Consider the following 22,932-nt stretch of genomic DNA (forward strand, 5'->3'; position numbering starts at 1 on the left):
GGGCCGAGGTGTGTGCGTTACTTCACGCAGCACATGTAACTGACTGGAAACGTTACCGAGCATTATTTACCGTCGATGGCGCAGATGAACTAACGCTACACTCGTTACTGTAAGTAGGTAGCCTACTATAAACCCTCCATGATTAAAGAGTCAATACTTATCAATAGTGTGACATGTTTACCTGACAACAGGCCTTTCTTTCTGTAAGCATTTTCCACCAATCAGGACACTGATTACGTTTCAGTAATCAAGACTTTAACCATCACTCCTCAGTGAACCGCCGCCTAATCTGAGATCCTTTTCTAGTTAAGTAGCCTATCTAGTTATCATTATGGATTTTCCATGTTTGCTTACACTAATAAGTGTAAAAAATATAGCCTAGCATTAATTTAGTAAGAAAGTGAAAATATCAAACAACAAGATGCATATTAGGTATAATTTTATTTTCTTTATTTGAAAGTCCGGCCCCTAGAGTGCCTGCTTAAAAAGATTCTGTCCCTTGGAAAAATGTAGTTGATGACCCCTGGTCTAGCTTTGCTGCTAATGGCACAACATCCAGTGGCAGTGGCTAGCTGGGTTAGAACCATTTTATATATTTTACATATTTACATATATATTTTCCTGCTTTTTTGTGCTTTTCCAATCACACCTATGAAGTTAGCAGTAAGAGTGGAAACAATGATATCTAGTCTTCAATTTGGTCACACTAGATCAGCCTGCACAATAAATAAAATGGCAAAATACAGGAAGCAGAGATTTTGTCAATACTCAGTGAAAATCAGTGAATAAAATGCACCGAGTCACTATCTTAGATGACTGAGAGCTGACAGAGAAATCACCTCGGAGGCAATCATTTGAATTATGACCACGAGATATTTTACAGAGGTTCAGGAGAAAAGTGTTATCTATATTTATTTCCGAACATTTGTTTGACAGGATATACGCAATGTGTCTTTATTATTATTATTATTATTATTATTATTATTATTATTATTATTATGTTATTTTGTATGTCTTATATTATTATATAATTATATTTGAAGCCTTGACTCGACCTCCATACCAGCAGGTGGCAGTAACGCACCGTAAAGCATAAAGCATAAAGCAGAAGATTATCTACGTCATCAAAAAGTGCCATGTTTAGACCAGACACCACACACCATATATGTCAATGCCACACACGCGCACAGTTGTTGTTAGAGAAATGAAGTGAATGTAAATATTTAACAGCATTATATCGTAACGTGTAGCAGAAACGCGAGGCTGTAAGAATCAGTCCCCCCCCCAGCGCTGCTTCCGATGAGTTAGTGCGACCTGCTCCTCGTGAAAACGTTTGACTGTTCTATGAGTTCAACACTAGACAACACAAGTCTCGCTGACATAACGTCGCCGTGACTCTGTATTCTGATAGCTCCAGGCGTAGCTCCAAACGTAGTTCCAGACGTAGCTCCAAACGTCCAGAAGACTCCGTAACGGTAGGAGGAGCTATGTGCCAGGTGGATGAAGACTACCAGGAGCAGCTGCAGCAGGCCCAGCTACCCAGGTACGTTATCCGTCAGCAGGGGTTGTAGCTGATTCTGTGGTCTGTCCTGGGACCAGTGGTCACAACCACTAGGGGCGCTAGAGACACTGGTCGCGACCAGCTCCTCAGTGGTCTTCCCTGTGGTCCGTGTGGTCTGTGAAGCGGCTTTAGTATTGTCAAACCCTTCCTGTCGTTTTGGCAGCACTGTTAGCTGGATAAATGTCAGAGATCACAATCTTTTGTATATAAAATACACTATATCATATATATTATGATTATTATTGTTATTATTATTGATAATGGAGATCCGTGTGGTCAGGACCAGCTGGTCTCTGCGACGGACCAGTGGTCACAACCACTAGGGGCGCTAGGGACACTGGTTGCGACCAGTGGCACAGTGGTCATTACCAGCATCTTACTGGCACAAAGGGCCCTAAAATGACTGGTCCGGACCACCTCCTCTGTGATCTGGTCTGTTCTTTGGACCAGTTGAGTGATCTGTGGAGTGTTTATTTTTAATACAAGCAGAGTCGCCTAATGTGAGAAGCCATAATCGTTTGTCTATCCAATGCTATTGATCACTATTATTAATAAAAATCAGAATAACAATGATTAAATTATTATTAGTCGTAGTTGTATGAGTAGTACTATCGACTATGCAGGTCCGTGTCTTCCATTGAGAATTGAAGATTCATTTTCAATTGGTTTTTCGATCATGCCGTGGCTACATGGCCACTGCCTTTAAATTAATGAAATGAAGTAAACGGTTGGTGATTCAGTTCCTGGCCAATAAGAAGCCATTTCCAATTTTGATGCCAGGTGTGATCATATTGATCATAATGCTGTATGCTCATTTTTTTTTTTTTTTTTTTTTTTTTTACAAGTATTTTTATTGCTTTAGAGAAGATAAAGTGCAACATTACAATGTCTATAAAAAGACTTCTTTCAATTAACCCCATCCCACCCACAACAAACCCTTGAGGAAAGGAAAGTTAAAGAAATAAAAAATAATAAAAACACCTTTCTTCTATTACTCATGATAGCAAATAGTGTAAGTCAGTGTGCTTCACAAATCTTAGCAGTTATTAAGAGGGACGTGTAGTAAGTCAAAGTAAGCCAGTAAAGGGTCCCAGTTTTTGTAAAATGTTCTGGTTAATCCTCTAAGAAAGTATTTAATTTTTTCTATTTTTAGAAACCTCATAATATCAGAAAGCCATGTGGAGGCTTTTGGTGGTGTAGATGTTTTTGTAGTATTCTCCGTCGTGCTATTAAGGTGACAAAAGCAACAACACTTTCCTTCCCATTGGACCTTACAATATATATAATTATATACATAAATTGTAGGGCTAGGTTGTAGATCTAAATCAAAGGCTTCATTTAAGACCTCAAATATTGAAGCCCAGAACTCTCTCAACCTGGAACATAACCAAAACACGTGAAGTAAATCTGTTCTGTCCATTCTACATCTTTCACAGATGTCATCCATGTCAGAGTATATTTTGGCCAGTTTAACCTTACTGTAGTGCATACGGTGAAGAACTTTAAACGGAATCAAATTCAAACGTGCACAAGAAGAAGTCGCATTCACCCAGCTTAGAGCTCTGTCCCATATAGCATCTGATATATTTGTCCCTAACTCTTCTTCCCATTTTGCTTTGATAGGATTCATGGATATTCTGTAAAGTGAGATTTGAGACTCATGACTTCACAGAGCAACTTAGAGGAAATATGCAAAGAGTATTCCTCTTCCACAAAGCCGAGCAAGATGTTTGATGCCCATGATGTTAAGGCAGAGTTTCAGAGAGTTAAGACATATAAGAGCATGGGGCCTGATTCTATTACAGGAAGATTGCTAAAGCACTGTTCAGAACAGCTTTGTGATGTGTTCTGTAAAATATTTAGGATATCTCTGGAGCAGTGAAGGTGCTAAATGACCTTAGACCAGTGGCATTGACTTCACTGGTCATGAAGTAATTTGAAAGGCTGGTCAAAAGGGAACTGATAACTATGGTGGAGGAGGCTTTAGACCCCATGCAGTTTGCATATAGGGCAGGGATGGGGGTAGAAGATGCCTAACTTTCTGTATAAGCACCTGGAAGGTCCTGGCACTCATGCCAGACTTTTATTTATGGATTTTTCATCAGCTTTTAATACTATTCAACCACATATTTTAGCTTGGAAACTGCATACCTATTTTAATTTTGATGTAAATTTTGTCGGCTGGATTGCAGATTTTTTAACATGTAGATCTCAGAGGGTTAGGGTTAATGACTTTCAGAACAGCGTTCCTCTTCCACTGGCTCTCCTCAGGGCTGTGTCCTGTCCGCGTTGCTGTACATTCTTTACACCAATGACTGTAGAAGCCAGCATGAGAACAGGCCCATTCTGAAGTTTGCTGATGATACGGTCATCATTAGCCTGCTCCGTAAAGATGAATCTGAGCATGGGCCAGTTGTGGATGAGTTTGTCCAATGGTGTGATGAGTCCTTTCTCCAATTAAACTCCACAAAAACCAAGGATATGGTCATTGATTTTAGGAAAGTATTCCTCCCACCATCTAAGACTTTCATTAAGGGAACTGAAATTGAGTTTGTTGAAAAGTACAAGTATCTGGGAACTGTCATTGATAAAAACCTGAAGTTTGATGTGAATAGTGATGCAGTCTGTAAGAAGGGACAGCAACGTTTGTACTTCCTTAGAAGTTAAACACTTAATGTAGATAGGAAAATTATGTCCTTATTTTATAAATCCTTTATTGAATCAGTTCTTATGTTTGCCATGATTGCTTGGTACGGTAACCTTAATATCAGAGACAAAAACCACCTAAGCCATATTGTAAAGGTGGCTGGTAAGGTGTTTTCACAGTCCCCCTTGATGGTTATCTTTGACCAGCAAGTTCTTCGCAAGGCCCGGTCTATATCTATAAACCACCCCCTTCACTCTTTGTAGTAGTAGTTGTAGAGTTTGTAATACTCCCATCAGGTCACAGATTTAGAGTACCTCGGTTTAAGACCAGTAGGGGTAAAAACTCCTTTGTCCCATGTGCAATAACTCAGCTTAATTTGCACATGTAATGTAGTACTTGTTTTGTTTTTAGAGATTGTTCCAGTGGTGATACATTCTGTTGTGTGTATTACACAGGAAATCTTTTTTTGTACTCATGTCTAGTATTGTTGCCTCTATTTATATGTGGCTTTAATGTGTTTCTTTTTATCTTTCACTTCTAACTGCATATCAAGTTTCCCATTTGGGATAATAAAGTGACTTAACTGAACTGAACTGAACATAATTGAATTATATGTTAGAGATTTGGCCTCTAAAGATTAGAGGGGTCTGCAGTATATCTTCCAGGTCAGAGTGCTCAGGCAATTAAGAAAATTATGAGATGTGTGTTTAAATGAAATGACGAACCTGAAGATATCTGAAAAAAATGGATTTAGTGATGTTGAATTTACTGACCAAGTCAATGAAACTGAGAAAGATGTTATTTAGGAAAAAATCTTTACATGTAGAAAGGCCCATACTGTCCCACTGTTTGAAAGTATCGTCAATTTTAGCAGCCGTAAAAAGATGATTATTACGCTGTATGCTCATTCTAAAACCACAAAGGGCGGAAAATATGGTCTAGGATATACTTTGCTTGGATTCCTTGGATTCCCAGGCCCATTCCAACGATCTATGTAAGTAATCTTTGACTTTTATTGTTTTTATTGTTATTCGTCGAGATATGCTTACGTGATCAGACTCTTTTTAGATTTGAGCCATCTTCTGTGTCTTTGACTATAGCCTAACTGAAATGTCATTGAATATAAGCCCCAAATGAAGAAGAAGAAGAAGCTTATAAAGCCACAAGAGGCCCTATCAGGACCCATTGGCCAATCAGAAAATAGCATCTCTTTATATATATATATATATATATATATATAAAAGAGAGAGAGAGAGAGCAAGAGAGAATAATGGTTTCTTTAAAGCACTTTCAGTGCCCAGAAAAGTCCTATATAATTCCAACCCATTATTTTATGTTTATAATCTGTCCTCTTCCTTGTTTATTTTTTCCTATGTTGTCATGAACTTAAATTTTTTCTATTATGCAGTCCACAATTGACATCCTGGTGAGATTTTAGGGTTTTCCAGATTTTTTATCCAGAAAAAAATCCTTTGAACGATCAGGTGATCAGGTGCTGGATCAATCAAGATGATTCGACTGTTACTGTTGTTACTGTACTGTAGGCTACTTAAGTTGAATTTTTAATTGAACTTTTACATTTTTGTATTTCATTTGATGTTGCTTTGTCAGTCAACTCTACATTTTTTCCTCCACTACATGTATTTGACTTTAGTTTCTAGATCAAGATTTGATACAAAGGGTAATGTGACAAGCTTTTAAAATGCAACACATAGGTAAAGTTTAAACCAGTCAGGAAGACACGGACCTGCATAGTCGATAGTACTACTCATACAACTACAACTAATCATAATAATTTAATCATTGTTATTCTGATTTTTATTAATAATAGTGATCAATAGCATTGGATAGACAAACGATTATGGCTTCTCACATTAGGCAACTCTGCTCACACTTTGAGAAACGTGAAAAGTTGTATTAAAAATAAACACTCCACAGATCACTCAAGGGTCCCAAGAACAGACCAGATCACAGAGGAGGTGGTCCGGACCAGTCATTTTAGGGCCCTTTGTGCCAGTAAGATGCTGGTAATGACCACTTTGCCACTGGTCGCAACCAGTGTCCCTAGCGCCCCTAGTGGTTGTGACCACTGGTCCGTGCCAGAGACCAGCTGGTCCTGACCACACGGATCTCCATTATCAATAATAATAACAATAATAATCATAATATATATGATATAGTGTATTTTATAGACAAAAGATTGTGATCTCTGACATTTATCCAGCTAACAGTGCTGCCAAAACGACAGGAAGGGTTTGACAATACTAAAGCCGCTTCACAGACCACACGGACCACAGGGAAGACCACTGAGGAGCTGGTCGCGACCAGTGTCTCTAGCGCCCCTAGTGGTTGTGACCACTGGTCCCTGCCAGAGACCACTGGTCCCAGGACAGACCACAGAATCGGCTACAACCCCCTCACTTATCCGTCCACACCGGTTCAACGAGCTATGCTCAGCGGTGTAGTCTACGTGATACGCAGGTATACCTGAGGTTGTACCCACTAAGAGAGCTCCAGGATTTCCATGTACCCTCTTAAAAATGCCCAATGACACGCTACAACATACTTTTCATTATGTTTTTAATATATTTTGAATTGTCGTCTGTTATTTTCTTCTTCTCATCTAGGCTAAATAAAGGTATTTCCACCGTAAATTGGTGCATAAAATTGTATCCGAATACAGGAAATGAAGTCGTTGATGCTCCCAGACCCCCCACAATGATATGCCCCCCACCCCAAAGGCAGATTAGGGCCTATATACTGCATAGTATACTCACTACAATACTTCAAACTGTTTCCCCATGATGATAACATAACTTCAGACCCTCTACATTACTGCTGTAGTGTAGCTATTGTGGCATTCTAGTACACCATTAATGTTGCTCGGGAAAGGGAAGTTTGGGGTCCCCTGCTGGAGCTGCTCCCCCCGCAACCCGATACCGGATAAGCGGACGAAGATGGACACCATCAACCTCCACAGTTTATGTAGACATGTTTGCTGTATAAATGATAGCACATAAATGTGTCATCAAATATAAATCTATGCAAATTATTTTTGAAGATGTCTTTTTTTTTTTTTTGTTAGTGTTTCCAAGAAATGTGTGAAATGCAAAGAGGCGCCTGCAGCTGTGGTCATCAGAGCAGGAGATACGTTCTGCAGGTAAGACTGTCGTACTGCTATCTACTGGACAGCTCAGGGCAGTCATTGAATGGGGCTAGATGCATAAAACTGTTTAGATTAAGACCCATTAAAGCTATAGTGTGTAGTTTCTGTCACTCCCATAAGGAACTCTAAGTAATGACAGCACGTTCACATGATACAAGTCGCCCCCCCTATACATACACCTTTTTTTAGCCAGCTTCATAAAGTCTCACTCACACATGGTTCTGTTTTATAAATTAAGAGTCAATAAAAAAGTTAATTTGTGTATGAGAGGAGAAGCTCAGCAGCAGAGTGGTGAATGTGAAGAGCAGATCAGAAAACACAATCTTCTCAAATTTCTTTGTTTATTCTGTTATTATAAAAGAGGATAAATCAATCTACCTATCTCTAAATAAGCCTGTTGCAGCTGAGGTACAGTGCTCAGCATAAGTGAATACACCCATGCTAAAGTTGACTAAAAAGAGGAATAAAAACTCATCTTTATGCCTTAATTGAAAATATTTGTAAAAATCCAACCTTTAAGGACACCAATTTTCTTTGTGAATGAATAATGTATCGTAAATAAATAAATGTTGGCATGGGGTACTTTCCATAAAATCATCTCTCAATGCAAATCAAACCAGCTATTAGGCTAACTGAAATAAAACCATGCCAATCTCTAGGTATGGTGAAGGCTATGTGATGATGTGGGGGGGCTATTTTAATTCCAGAGGCCAAGGGAACTTTATCAGGATGCATAGTATCCTGGATCCATGAAATAACTGGCCTTTAAAAATAAAAATCTGCCTTTCTCTATGGGACTTTAACATAGGGGTGTACTTACTTATGCCCCCTGTATTTTAAGGAAGAACATTTATTTATTTATGATACATTATTCACAAAGAAAATTGGTGTCCTTAAAGGTTGGATTTTTCCTCATTTTTTTAAATTAAGGCATTTAGATCAATTTCCAAAAGATGATTTTTTTATTGCTCTTTTTAGTCAACTTAAGCATGGGTGTATTGACTTATGCTGAGCACTGTAAATAAAGGCCAGTATTTAGAACGTACAGCCCTGACAGAATCTGAATTTCTTGTTGTGACCAGGCCATGTATCCAGCCTGTCCCATATCTGATTTTCAAAGGTCTTCTTGTTTGTATTGTTAGAGCTGGAGTTGTGGCTAGAAGAAATGAGTTCACAATGCAAATAAATAAGTTGCATTTTACTGACTGCTCAAATCCTTTCTCTGTCTGTGTTAGGGGCTGTTTCAAGGAATACTTCATTCATAAGTTCAGAGCCATGCTGGGCAAAAACAGGGTGATTTTCCCTGGAGAGAAGGTAATCTGTGGGCTTTATTTGTACACTTTATTTTCTAAATAAAAAAATTGTGTTTTCTTCGGACACCGCATGACACAATATACTGCAATTCATTTTCTTCATTTATTATGCACACAGAATATTTAAAATGAACTAAAAGGTCTTCTCTGGTTCTAGGTGCTGCTGGCTGTATCTGGAGGTCCTTCTTCCTGCTCAATGCTCAGTCAAGTCCAAGAGGTTTACCTGTTTAAATTTAAATGATGTAAAAAACAAATGGCTGTGATTGGTTGTGACTGATGTGAATGATAATTCAATCAGTGGGGATATGACTTCTGTGTCCTGCATGAACTAACGCAATGCTTAATCTAATTTTTAAGAATGGGAAATAAGTTGAATAAGCGTTGGTTAGTTAGTAAGCTTTTGGTTGTCTGTTCTATCAGATGGTCAACGGAATAGCATGTTATGGTACGTGCAGCCACAATCAGTATGTTTACATGCACACCAATATTCCACTATTATTCCGAATATGACAATATTCCGAATTTGATACAGGTCATGTAAACAGCATATTCTGGTTGGATATTCCGAATAAGGCCTTTTTCCAAATATAGCACTTTCAGATTAAGACGTGGGATATTTCAGTATTATTCGCGTTTTAAAGGTCTTCTTTGGACATGTAAACAGTGCATTTGGAATATGCGTCTCAATCGGGGTTTTCACCCGCAGGGTTATGGTCCGCTCTGTGCGTTGCTATGGTTGCTGTACACAAACTAACGAGCCAGCAGTTTGCAGGGCTGCAGACCCGATAAGAAGGAGAAACATAGCTACTTTTAAACATGATCAAAGGTTTTTGGATATGAGCACACATCACTATGCCGACCTTTTCAAGAAGCTGGTTGAAGGAATGAAAGAGAGACGCTGTGTTCACACGCTCCAACAAGTCCTCCACTGGTAAACTTTGAAAATATTGTATTTTGCACGGCTACCTGTAAACAAAAAAGTGGAATATTCACTTTCATTAGCCATGGAAACAGCTTAGTTGGAATATTGTCTTTTTCAGAGTTAGGGCAAGATGTGGAATATTATGTGCATGTTAACATACTGGCTGAGGTCTGAGACAAGCATGTTATAAAACATCAGTGGATGTCAGCAGGAAAATATCGTTCAGTACTAAAATTTCAGCATGGAGCACAACCGCCAGTGACCTACTGTATGTGGATAAATGAAGGATTTTCACTAATTAACTAATAACTACCAAAGTTCCCTGAACATTTAATGATGTAACAGATGGTGAAATGCTACTTATAATTCCACTATATATTCCTTATCCATAGAGATTCTGTGTGACCATATAGGTCCATTATAATCATGTTTCCTTGTCTTTGTTTTTAAATATTAATGCAGCTGCAAACCTTTTCTTCCTCCCAGGGTTTGAGTCAGAATGCTCACAAGAAGTTGAGATTCTTACCCGGCATTGTCTTCATTGATGGTAAATGAAGTTGGGAATCTAATCATTTTCATATACACTATGTCAGGAGGACTTTTTTTGTGATTAACAATATTTTTTTTTTTTTATTTAAGTTTAAAATGATGACACCATAAACCCATCATGCTGATGACACCATAAACCCATCATGCAAATGTCCGGAGGACTTTTTTTTTTTTTGAAATGATTCTTGGCCAAAGCGTTTGACACTGTGTGTGTGTGTGTGTGTGTGTGTGTGTGTGTGTGTGTGTGTGTGTGTGTGTGTGTGTGTGTGTGTGTGTGTGTGTTCCCAGAGGGGGGTGCCGTAGGTCAGTCTGTGGAGGAGAGACAGAGGACTCTGGCTGAGCTGCAGGCTGTGTTCAAAGCTACTGGTTTCCCCTTCCACATGGTGCCTCTGGAACAGGTCAGGAACGCTCTGCTGAACCTCAGCAGTCTGTTACAACGCCTAAAATGACTAAAGTCTAAAACTCTGTCAAACATGCATTTTGTTTCCCAATATTTGACTACAGTTTTACCTGTGAGTAGGGTTGGGTATCGTTTGGGTTTTTTCCTATACCGGTGCTAAAATGATACTTTTAAAACGGCACCGGTGCCTGAACCGAAATATATATAATATATTTATAATTTATATAATATAAAATATAAAAAGGAGCACAAAATGACAGTTGGCGATATTAAAGAACGGCTTGTTTATTGCTAAGGCCATATGGTCAAAATTAAATGATTGATTAATAATGTAATAACAATAACTATAACAATGAGTTATTTCACCAGGAAATTGCTGGTAAACAACAAAAACAAGGACCAGATGGGAAAAGGGTATTTTACAATAACTTTGAATGCACCACAAGGCTGGCGAGTTTCAAGTGAACGCACCGTCTGTGTCGGTTTTTCCGACAACGGCAGCTGCAGTCAGACCGTTACGTCCCGGTGTTGGAATCCTTTACAGGGAAATACAGTCACAATGTACACCGTTTAACGTTAGCTGTCAGCATTTTAACCATTGGCTTTAATCCAGCTACCAGTTAACGTAACGTAGAGTCCCGTGCAGCGATGCTTCTGGAAAAAAAAAAAATAAATAAAAAAAAGTCAGGCACCGAAATGAGGCACCCTACCTGTCAGTCTATGTGTCTTTATGAGGTTGGACCTGTAAAGGTCTGAAATGAGTGCTGTCAAACTGACAAAAAGACTACATCAGATCAAATGTAGTCTATATCCTCGACGTTCCACTTCCGGAATTGCCCACGGTGCCTCAGGAAATTCCCCCGGATGCATTTATTTTCGCCAATATCCGTCCCCTTCCTCTTTCTTTGTGTTGGCGTTCTAACCTCTGGTGGATTTGTGAGGACTATGGTTAACTGCTCCTCAGATCTCTGCAGGGTAAATCCAGACAGCTAGCTAGACTATCTGTCCAATCTGAGTTTTCTGTTGCACGACTAAAACTACTTTTGAACGTCCACATGTTCCACCAAAACAAGTTCCTTCCTGAGACTATTTAGCAGAGGCTTAGCACCGCCCGTGACGATTGTGATTGGTTTAAAGAAATGCCAATAAACCAGAGCATGTTTTTCATGCATGCTATGTGGACTAGCCAGCCCCTCGTCCGCAGCACTTGTGGAGGAGGGTCTAGATCAAATGGGATATTGAATGTGTCCTCCGTCCGCTCTTTAGGTTCTGGAACTTCCCAGTTCAGTGTTGGTGACCGCCCCGGCACTTTCAGAGCGACCAGCCGGCGCCTACAAAGCAGCCGTCGATCGTTTCATTCAGAGCGACAGCAGAAGCAGTGTGCCGCCACGGCAACAGGAGGAAACCTCACTACCTCGTGTTCAGGAGTCCCACAGACAGTTACTGCAGCAGCTGATTGGCTCTGCTAAGACACTGACCGCCAGAGAAGACCTGCTAAACACATTAAGGTTAGACCAACACTACCTGCTGACTCCCACCTGTCTTGATGGTGCTTCTGTATTTAATGGTGTGTTCTTCCCACGGGAATTCTATTTGCTCCAAATGGTCAGTGTGGCTTAAAGCAAACTAAACTTGCAATGACTTAGGGCTGGGCGATAAGGAGAAAATCAAATATCACAATATTTTTGACCAAATACCTCGATATTGATATTGTAGGGTTGACAATTATTGCTTTCCCAAAAATATTTACACAATACTATTTTTGATAAATAATCATCAGTAATGTGGATATAATGACTAAGTGGGAGCTACTACAAAGTGCTACTTTTGTAATGTATTTGTGTGTTTTATTGTATTTTATTGTATCATATTGTATTGTATTGTATTGTGTTCTGTAGTATTAATAAACTGCCCAGGGACGACAGATGAAAATGAGCTCATTAGCTACCTCTGGCACATTTACATTAAAGTGGAAACTGAAATGTAGATTATTGTGCACCGTCCCTGGTAAATATAAAAAAAAAAAAAAAATACAATCGGGAGGCCCAGAGAGAACATTCACTGGGGTGCAGAGAAAATATTGTATCATTTGCCTTGCCAATGACAATCATGATGTTGATTAAAACACCAAATGATGTTGGAAAAAAGTCTGTATTTTTGTGTGTGTTCTCCTCAAAGGCAGCATCTGCTGGTGCACACAGCTCGGACTGAAGGCTACAGTAAACTGATGCTGGGAGACAACTGCACCAGACTGGCTGTAAAACTGCTCACCAGCATATCACTGGGCAGAGGCGCACAGCTGGCTCAGGACACGGTGCGTACAGTATGTGTGCAGATGATAGGCAGCGAGGGATTTACTGGGACGTCCCGTTCAGCCTACAGTGTTGTTTCCCTTTCTTGTTTTAGATATTAGATGTGATGTCTGACTTAAACCAATAATGTTAATTACGTATACAGATCCATTCTCCATCATAATAACAATGCTCCAAGGTCCAAACGCGCCTGGCTTTTAAAGGGAATGGGAGATGATCTCTGATTGGTTGATTGCATGTTACGCCCAAAACACACCTCTGATTAATGAAGACACTAAGTACAACACTTTTGAACCATGCGCCTGGCGCACGGACCCTTTTTTCTGCCGTCAAACTAGCAAAAGTGGATTTGGAAACGCACCTGCGCCAGGCGCTTCACGCCGTGCGCTCAGATCGTTAAAATAGGGCCCTCTACTGTATGTCATTCAAGCATGTTAAAATCATGAAGGAATGTCATTTATTACTCAGACTCAGCAATGTACACAATAGATAATGTCCTAGCATAAAATGTTAAATATAATCTGAAACCTATGCATATAGCACAGTTAAAAACCGAGCAGCAGTTAAAAGAATAGTGCATCAGTGCAAGTTCAGAGGACAGACTTAAGTCTGTGAGTTCATAAGCCTCCCAGCCTCTGGGAAGAAGCTGTACTTTAGCCTCTTTAACCTTTTGCCTGAGGTGAGGGGTGTGAACAGTTTGTGTGCCGGATGGGTGGGATCCTTCATGATATTAGTGTATTTGTGTGTGTGTGTTTGTGCTAACAGGGTTTCTCAGACTCCAGATATGGTGACACAATATTAGTGAGGCCAATGAGGGACTACTCAGCTAAAGAGATAGCCTACTACAACCGTATGTTCAGCGTGCCCTCTGTTTTCCTACCAAGCCTGGACACAAAGGTAAGATCTGACTGTAACTGCCGGCCTGCACGCTGCTGGGCCAACCACACAGTGATGTCACAGTGGAACGCAGTTGGGAAAAGGAAAGAATTTGCCAATTGTCAGTGTGTAAAGGCTGATTTATGTGTTACCATCATTACTGTGATTGGATGTAAAACTTCCTGCTTCAAATGCAGCCAATTACTTGACTCATTTCTGGTTTGAAATGTGTTACTGTTAACCCCCATTCACTGCCCCCCCCCCCAACATACTCTTAAAGTAAATGTAGGTGCAAGGAGAAGAAGCTCTAGCTGTCTGGGAGATGTCATAACATAACATTTTATGTATTACATAAGTAGAGACTGTTGGTATTGATTATTACTACGAAGGAAAAAAACATTTAGTATTGACTGATCTGATAAGAACCTCCTCAACAACTTAATATTGGTCCTCATCAGCAGTAACTTAACACGACTCCTATAAGCGGACATGAAATGTAAAATAAAGCAGATATATTATAGAAACTAAACTTCAAACCGCAGAGCTTCAGTTAGAAACTGCAAATGTACTGAGAGCTGAACACACAGACTTTTAAAAAGTCTTTCTCTGCTGCACAGATCCCGGCGACAGCCAGTAGACATCTTTATGTTGGAACACAGGCAGGCTGCGGGCAGCGCCTTTTCATTAGTCATCACACGTTGCTAATGTGTGATTTATGTAACTGACGGGGAAGTGAGATCCGATCACAAGTGGTCACTCTGCCAGGTGGAAATGGGGACTTCCGCTTGTTATCAGATCACTCAGGACAGATGTTAAAGCCAGGTCAAAAAAGCCCCTGTGTCTACTGGTTTATTAAAACAATTTTCTCTGCAGATGAGCTGAAGATTGAGATAATACATTTATTATAGTGATCTGTGCATTTTTCTCCCAGTGGGCACCATGTTTTTGTAACTGTACAGAAATAAATACTGTATGTCTCTGGTATTGCACGATATGAATGAAGTCTACTGTGATTCCATACGGTTGCTTTCAGTGTGCATTTGTGTCTGTCCCACAGACAACAGACAAGTCCAGCATCCAGCGTCTGACCGAGAGCTTTGTCACCAAGCTGCAGGCAGACTTCCCCTCTACAGTCAGCACCATCTACAGGTCAGCAGGAAACCACAAACATCATGGACATAAGCATGTGTTCTTTAAATGCTTTTTTCCTAATTATTAGCAAGATACCATCAATCTAGAATTTGCCACACACAAATCCACCATAAAGTAATTAAAAAGCTGCTGTCTGTGCGCTGTAGGACCAGTGAGAAGCTACAGACAGCATGTAGGAGCACCTCCGCAGCTGACCACTGTGACAGATGTCTGCTCTGCATGTGCGCCTTGGACACTCCTGTTGGTAAGTGTTACCAGAAATTAGGGACAAATCCGGCGCAAAATGAACCTAGGGGTTAACAACACATGGGTACCGAGTCGACCATTCTCTGGGACATGTTTTCATGCTAATCGAATGGGACCAGTTTTAGTGCAAACCGCGTGTGTATGTGCAGTGGTATGTAAATACCCTGCCTACAACGCTTTTTTCATTTGGATATCCTCCAAGGCAGAGAGATCAATGCTTAGCATTCACAAGGAAGTAAAATAAAGATAATACAGCCATGTCATCACAGAAAATACTGAACTTGGATCAGACCTCTACAGATAATTCGCTCAACCTCACAGTATTGGTCATTATTGGTCACCTAACAGGATGCAATATATGCATCCAATAAAATAATGAGTAACGATACCTAAGACGCATGGATCGCTAATGTACAGAAAGTAAAACTAATACAGAGAAAACACATCACAGCATTTTTCAAAATCAAAAGCAGGACCGGCGATTCCCACAATATTTCTTTCTTTCTTTATCCCCATCTACTCGTGGACGTCCAGAGAAAACTAACCACAAAGCACTGACGACCCATTGTAGCCTACCGGCTGGTAGCTTACTGCTACAGACACACGTTAGCTTACCATTAGCCATCAGCTGCACTTTTCCAGATACCATTGCCACTGCCAGAGTCTGCGCTGACTGGAAAAAAAAGAAACCGAACTGTAAAATCCTCCTGCTGGTGTGATCGTCTATATCAACGACATTTCATTTCAGGGATTGTTCAGGTTCCTCTGGATGCCCCTCATTTTGGTCGGATGTCCGTCCCCTTCCTCTCTCTTTGTGTTGCCGTTCTAACGCCAACACAAAGAGAGATTGCTCCTCAGATCTTTGCAGGGTAAATCCAGACAGCTAGCTAGACTATCTGTCCAATCTGAGTTTTCTGTTGCACGACTAAAACTACTTTTGAATGTACACGTTCCACCAAAACATGTTCCTTCCTGAGACTAATTAGCAGAGGCACCGTGGCTCCGTCCGGCACTTAGCGCCACCCAGGACAATTGTGATTGGTTTAAAGAAATGCCAATAAACCAGAGCACGTTTTCTCCCATCCTGGAATGCTGTGTGGACTAGCCAGCCCCTCCTCCGCAGCGCTGTGGAGGAAGGTCTGGCAATGCGAGGCTACCGGTGTGACTTATGTAAACAAACACCTACTGTAAAGCCGTTAGGCTCCGACTGGACTTCATGGTTCGTTCAGGTGCACCTCATTAAACGTATGGTGCATTCAAGTGCGCCTTGTTAACTCTGAGAAACCTACGTGTTGTAAAGTGGCCTTCTGCCATCTATAGGCTCTTATTGTGGCATTGCCATCACTGCTGGATATCTTTTGTATTTTTTTTATTGAATTGAATTGTGACATGTAAATGGAAAGTAAGGTCAAATTGTGGATTTGGAGAATCTTAACTCCCCTACTTCACAGTATATAATCGTTCTGTTAAATAGTCAGTAGGCACTGAACACCTACAGACGTAAATAGCACGAGAAAGAATACCTAATAATTTAGTCTTTCCTTCCTCTCTGCCTTTGTCTCCCTCTTTCTTTCAGAGAAGGCTTCAGCCTTCAAGGCCACACTGATCTCAGAGCAGCTCTCCCAGACTAAATCTCCAGGAGCTAACAGTGCTGAGGTCCAAAGACAAAACCCAGGTACAGGAGTATACTGTCAGTCAACGAATACATGTCCCCTCCAGTCATGCCTTGGGAGATTTTTTGTAGCCATTGTGTCTCTGTGGTATTGTCTGGAGTCCTTTTTCCAACAGGATATGGAGAAAGTCCAGAAATATGACTAAGACAGTTTAGCACTTAAGCTTCTTTAGAGTCAGTTATAAAATGTGATATGAATTAGATACTTGTGCTGTATTTCAGTGCTGTATATAAGCAGCTAAAACATTGGTACAGTGGGGGAAATAAGTATTTGACCCCTTGCTGATTTTGCAGGTTTGCCCACTTACAAAGAATGCAAAAATCTACAATTTTAATCATATGTACATTCTAACAGTGAAAGACAGAATCCCAAAGAAAATTCCAGAAAATCACATCATATGAATTTATTAAAATTGATAACCATCTGATGAGGAAAAACAAGTATTTGACCCCCTGGACAAACAGCATGTTAATATTTTGTAGAAAAGCCATTATTGGCCAGCACAGATGTCAAATGGTTTTTATAGTTGGTGACAAGGTTTGTGCACATTTCGGCAGGGATGTTGGCCCACTCCTCCCTGCAGACTGCCTCCAAATCATTCAGGTTCCGAGGGTGTCGCCTGGCAACTCGAATTTTAAGCTCCCTCCAAAGATTTTCAATTGGATTCAGGTCTGGAGATTGGCTAGGCCACTCCAGAACCTTGATGTGCTTCTTCTTCAGCCACTCTTTTGTTGCTTTGGCGGTGTGCTTAGGGTCGTTGTTGTGCTGAAACACCCATCCTCGACCCATCTTCAGCTCTCTCACTGAGGGAAGGAGATGTCGGTCCAGAATTCCACGATACATGGCCCCGTCCATCCTCCCCTCAATACGATGGAGTTGTCCCGTCCCCTTGGCTGAAAAGCACCCCCAAAGCATGATGTTGCCACCACCATGCTTGACGGTGGGGATGGTGTTCTTTGGGTTGTACTCGGTGTTCTTTGCCCTCCAAACACGACGAGTTGAGTTGAGGCCAAAAAGTTCTATTTTGGTCTCATCTGACCATCACACCTTCTTCCAGGCCTCTTCTGAGTTGTCCAGGTGGTGAATGGCGAACTTCATGCGGGCCTGTACATGTTTCTTCTTGAGCAGGGGGACCTTGCGTGCGCTGCAGGATTTCAATCCATGACGGCGTGTGTGTTACCAACCGTTTCTTTTGTAACTGTGGTCCCAGCTGCCTTCAGTTGATTCATCAGTTCCCCTTGTGGTTTTGGGATGATTCCTCACCGTTCGCATGATCAGGGACACCCCACGAGGCAAGATCTTGTGTGGAGGCCCAGACCGAGGAGGTTGGCGGTGGTGTGGTGCTTCTTCCATTTCCTGATAACTGCACCGACAGTTGATCTTTTCTCTCCAAGTTGCTTTCCGATTCTCTTGTAGCCCATCCCAGCCTTGTGCAGATCAACAATCTTGTCCCTGATGTCCGTAGAAAGCTCTTTGGTCTTGCCCATGGTGGGGATGTTGGATGCTGGTTGTTTGGGTGTTGACAGGTGTCTTTTATACAGGTAACGAGGTGAGGCAGGTGTATTTGATGTAGATAATTGGTTCGGATTGGGGCTGTGTCTTAAAGAAAGACTAACTGGCTTGTAGGAGCCAGAATACTTCCTGTTTGTCCAGGGGGTCAAATACTTGTTTTTCCTCATCAGATGGTTATCAATTTTAATAAATTCATATGATGTGATTTTCTGGAATTTTCTTTGGGATTCTGTCTTTCACTGTTAGAATGTACATATGATTAAAATTGTAGATTTTTGCATTCTTTGTAAGTGGGCAAACCTGCAAAATCAGCAAGGGGTCAAATACTTATTTCCCCCACTGTATGTGGGCAGAAACCTTCTCAGGCTGAGGTCAGAGGAAAATGTACACCGGGCAGTGCAGTAAAAGTCCACAATTGACTTTCTTCTTATTATGCGATAATATATCAGTTTCCTGTGTTTTCATTAAAGCTCCAGTGGAACTAGAATCAACTGCTCCCTCAGGAGATTGCTGCTCCTCTGGTGGAGGGAATTGTGTAAAAGCAGCAAGTGGTGGAGGCTGCTGTTCGTCTGTCAAGTAAGTGTTGACAAATTTTATTCATCTAATCTAATCTAACATCGACACTTGCCATGCAAAGTGATGTTAACAAGCAAATTTCAAACACATCATTGTAAATAGGACTGGGAGCCTTGAGTGTGTGTCTTTATATGTGTTAAAATTGTTATCAGTGGGGTTGGGTACCTAAACTGGTTCCTAAACGACCGGTATCTACCAGACCAAATGACAACTGGATTTGGGTCCCTCGTTTCAGTGACATTTAAATGCCTGCGCTGCCCTCTGGTGCTCTGAAACAGACGCTAAAGACACATTGAGCCTAGCTTCGCTTTGAGACACCGTGGTCACTGTCGGACTTGTCGGAGAAACGACACTGATGGGACTTAATGGTGCGTTCAGTTGCACCTCGTAAGCTCATGGTGCATTCAAGTGCAACTCGAGAAACTCAAGCTGTTGTTGTAAAGTAACCTTCTGCCATCTAGTGTTTCTCCTTTTTGTTGTTTAACAGCAATTGACTGGTGAAATAAGTTATTGTTATTACATTTTAAATAAATGATACATTTGACCATATAGCCTTAGCGATAAACAAGCCGTTCTTTATTGTCGCCGCCTGCCGTTTTGTGCTCTTCTTTGTTTTGTTTTTAAGTATCTGTTCAGGCCCTTTTTAGGCACTGGAAACCGCTTTTAAATGGTTTTATCACCGATATCGGGGAAAAAACCCAAACGATACCCAACCCTAGTTAACAGTGTGACTGCACGCCAAAAAATGTGCTGTTGAAAGCAGAGGTCTTGACAATTTCCCTCTGCTATCACTGACAATGCTAACATTTTGGCATTGTCTAACATCAGGTTTAGCGGGTATCATTTTCACGATGGTCACCATCTTAGTTTAGCCTGTTTGCATGCTAACAGTCGGCAATTAGCAGTTAACACAAAGCACAGCTAATGTAGCAGGATCATGATCCCCTTCCGTTTGTGTCTTCTCTCTTTACGCCATTTAATTGTGTTGTTTTTTTTGGCTGTAATGTAAACAGGATGTAAATAATAAATGCTTCACGTTTTGTTATATTACAGGGTACCAGAGACGAGCGATCTGAAGAGTCTGTTGTGTTACAGCTGTAAGCTGACCATCAAAGACATGGTGAGTGAAACATAGCCCAATGATTTTCAAATACAATCTGAAGTTTGTCTTTGTTGTTACCCACCTAATTCAAAATCGAAATATATCCTGACCTTAAAGAGTAACTAACCCCAGAGTTTTGGCTGAAGTGCCTCTACCCTGGAACAATTCAAACAATACCTCATAAGTGATGATTGAGAGGGATTCTTTGTGCTCATATTCTGCTTTTTGGCGTTTTCCCTTTATTGTGTTATATATCTTTTTTTGTGCACGCTTTAGGTTTACAAAGTGAAAAATCCCAAAGGGACTTACCATCTCCAACAGAAAACACTGTTCACAAACTGCTCCAAACAGCTCTATTGTAGTCCAGCCTTTACTTCAGAGACCAACGTGGTCACTTTGGATCACATGTTATAATGCTCACCTAGCTGCTAGCATGGCACGCTCTCATACTCTGCTTCTGACTGGCTAGTAGTCCTTACCTAGGTACTGTCAGGGCACGCCCTCATACTCTGCTTCTGACTGGCTAGTAGTCCTTACCTAGGTACTGTCAGGGCACGCCCTCATACTCTGCTTCTGACTGGCTAGTAGTCCTTACCTAGGTACTGTCAGAGCACGCCCTCATACTCTGCTTCTGACTGGCTAGTAGTCCTTACCTAGGTACTGTCAGGGCACGCCCTCATACTCTGCTTCTGACTGGCTAGTAGTCCTTACCTAGCTACTGAGCATGTGCAACTCCCAACAAAGATGGAACAGAAGTGAGATGTCTCACTCTGTAGCTAAAACAGAGAGCTCAACACACAGGGTGAAAAGAGGAGCTGCAGCAATGTGCAGTACAACAAAAACATGGTGTTTTCTGAAAATTAAACCATGTAAACCTATTCTGATATAACCTCTAAATACAATTATGAACCTGAAAATGAGCATAATATGAACACTTTAAAGTCTATACATTGTTTTAAGTAAAATACTGCATATTATACCTTTTTTTTTATGTAGTTTTTGAAATTGGAAAAAAAACCCGCTTCGTCTTATAGTGTTGTCCCATGTTTGAAGCGAAATAAGAACATGCATGTGGGCATTTGATGTTTTCCTGGTACTGATGTTCTTCTTTGTCCTCGTGGCGTCTCTGTTGTCGTTCCAGTCGTCAGTGGAGCGTCTCCCGCAGTACATCCTGTCAGAGGCTCAGAGGAGGCAGAGGAGGTGAGAAGATTTGGTTCATTTAAAACATATTTCCATTGTTGATTCCATGTACAAGAAACGCCTTCATGAAATCATGAAACTGTGCTTTTCTCATTTTCTGAATGCATTTTTCAGACGTTCTAATGTCAGCCCAGTAGGAATACCTAGTATTGCGGCATATAAAACTTAAAAACTAATCCAAATGCCGCAGCAGGCTAAGACGTGGGTTTACACTGAAGACGCGTCACGCTGAACCATTGCACACGTCTTTATTACTTGTATTGATGCATTTCATAAGCCGTGCAAAGATACCTCAGACAGTGCAGTAATAGAAGATACCGACGGTGACGGTCAACAGAAAGTTTCTCCACGTGCTCACCCTGCAGGCATCATCCCAACACCTGGTCCAAAACCCGCACAAGTGAACGCACACACACACTAATACAGTCACCACACCCCCCGGTGACCCCCACAGTGATCAACGACGTTACTAAGCGCGTGCACATACAAAATAGCGCAAAAAAGGAGGAAAGATCATAAGACTAATCAAACCCAATGTATGGCTCCTACATTCCGACCCCAAATTATTTCATAGTAATAATTGACCACCATAAACTCTTGTTATGATTTGATACCATAAATAAAATTGAATTGAAATTGAATAATCACCTCGTGGGAGACAGAGATCAATCAAAATGCAAAGTGAACTTTTAGTCCTCTGAAAGTCATTTAATGTCAATATACATGTCCGATGTATCAAACGATCTTCACTGCCCCTCTGCTTCCTGCAGAAGGCAGACTTTAGTTATTGGCCGGTTCAGAAAACTGGTTTTAGTCCTAGACTCTGTGAGCCAAAGGAACTGTTGTACTGGAACAACCGAATTAACATTATAACATCAAGACAAAATGGATTTGTAGAAAATTGGAGCAGAAACCCAAATGATAGACTCTCAGGACTTAAGTGTTGTGTTCCGCAGGTCTCAGATGAGAGAGGAGATCAGTGAGTTCCTGCTGGATGATGAAGATGATGGCGACGAAGGCGATTAGAGGGAGAAGTAACGCTGATTGTTCAACTCCAGCAGTCCACTCTGAAAAAATGGACAACACAAAATGTACAACCTGCAGGGAGTGGAGGACTATGAAATATAAATGCTTAACAAATACAGTATATTATCAATTTTGTACAAAAGCAGTCATAATCTAAATGTGGTTATCCTGTGTGGGCTGCGTTTTCTTCTAACATGGCATAATTCATATGTACACTCACACACACGTGGTGGACTCAAACACCCAGCACGTGGACCATTGTTAGAGTTAACATCTCAGAAACTGAACATAATAAAGTATCTATTTTTACGGCTTTCTGTGCACAGTTTTCCGCATTCATTCATCGAAGGCTGGTATTAAAGAAATGTTTGAAGTATCAAGCATGGCCAATGGTGGTGCTTACAACTAAACCAAAAGTTGATGTCTTATGAACCAGATAACCGATCCCTTTGGCAGTGAGAAAATGGATTGATGTTATAATTAAAGCCATTAAAATGCATTCTTTCTGTGCTGTTGACGCATTAAAAACACAACGTACTAAGAAAGTGCTGATCCAACATGCCCAGGATGCATTGTGGGGGTATTGAACAGTAGATGAGTTATCCAATCCTGGCCACCAGTTCATTGTAAAACTGCTTTTAGTTCTAATGTTAACAGCCTGTAAAACTGAGGTTGCCCTGTGTGTTAGCCTATGTTCTG

General features: G+C 40.9%; 1 protein-coding gene across 1 annotated transcript; it reads left to right on the top strand.

Annotated features, from left to right (window-relative positions):
- Positions 1–1,109: 1,109 nt before the first annotated feature.
- On the top strand, positions 1,110–22,613 carry ctu2 (cytosolic thiouridylase subunit 2 homolog (S. pombe)). The gene is made up of 16 exons (XM_028604078.1): positions 1,110–1,543; positions 7,294–7,368; positions 8,610–8,688; positions 8,845–8,904; positions 10,096–10,156; positions 10,447–10,556; positions 11,825–12,066; positions 12,737–12,872; positions 13,636–13,767; positions 14,804–14,895; positions 15,045–15,142; positions 16,721–16,819; positions 18,800–18,905; positions 19,959–20,025; positions 21,149–21,207; positions 22,164–22,613. Exons 1-16 carry the CDS (start codon positions 1,488–1,490, stop codon positions 22,231–22,233), a joined length of 1,542 nt encoding a protein of 513 aa, XP_028459879.1. The 5' UTR covers positions 1,110–1,487; the 3' UTR covers positions 22,234–22,613.
- Positions 22,614–22,932: the final 319 nt, after the last annotated feature.

Source organism: Perca flavescens, chromosome 17 (assembly GCF_004354835.1).
Source record: "Perca flavescens isolate YP-PL-M2 chromosome 17, PFLA_1.0, whole genome shotgun sequence".
NCBI classification, from domain to species: domain Eukaryota; kingdom Metazoa; phylum Chordata; class Actinopteri; order Perciformes; family Percidae; genus Perca; species Perca flavescens.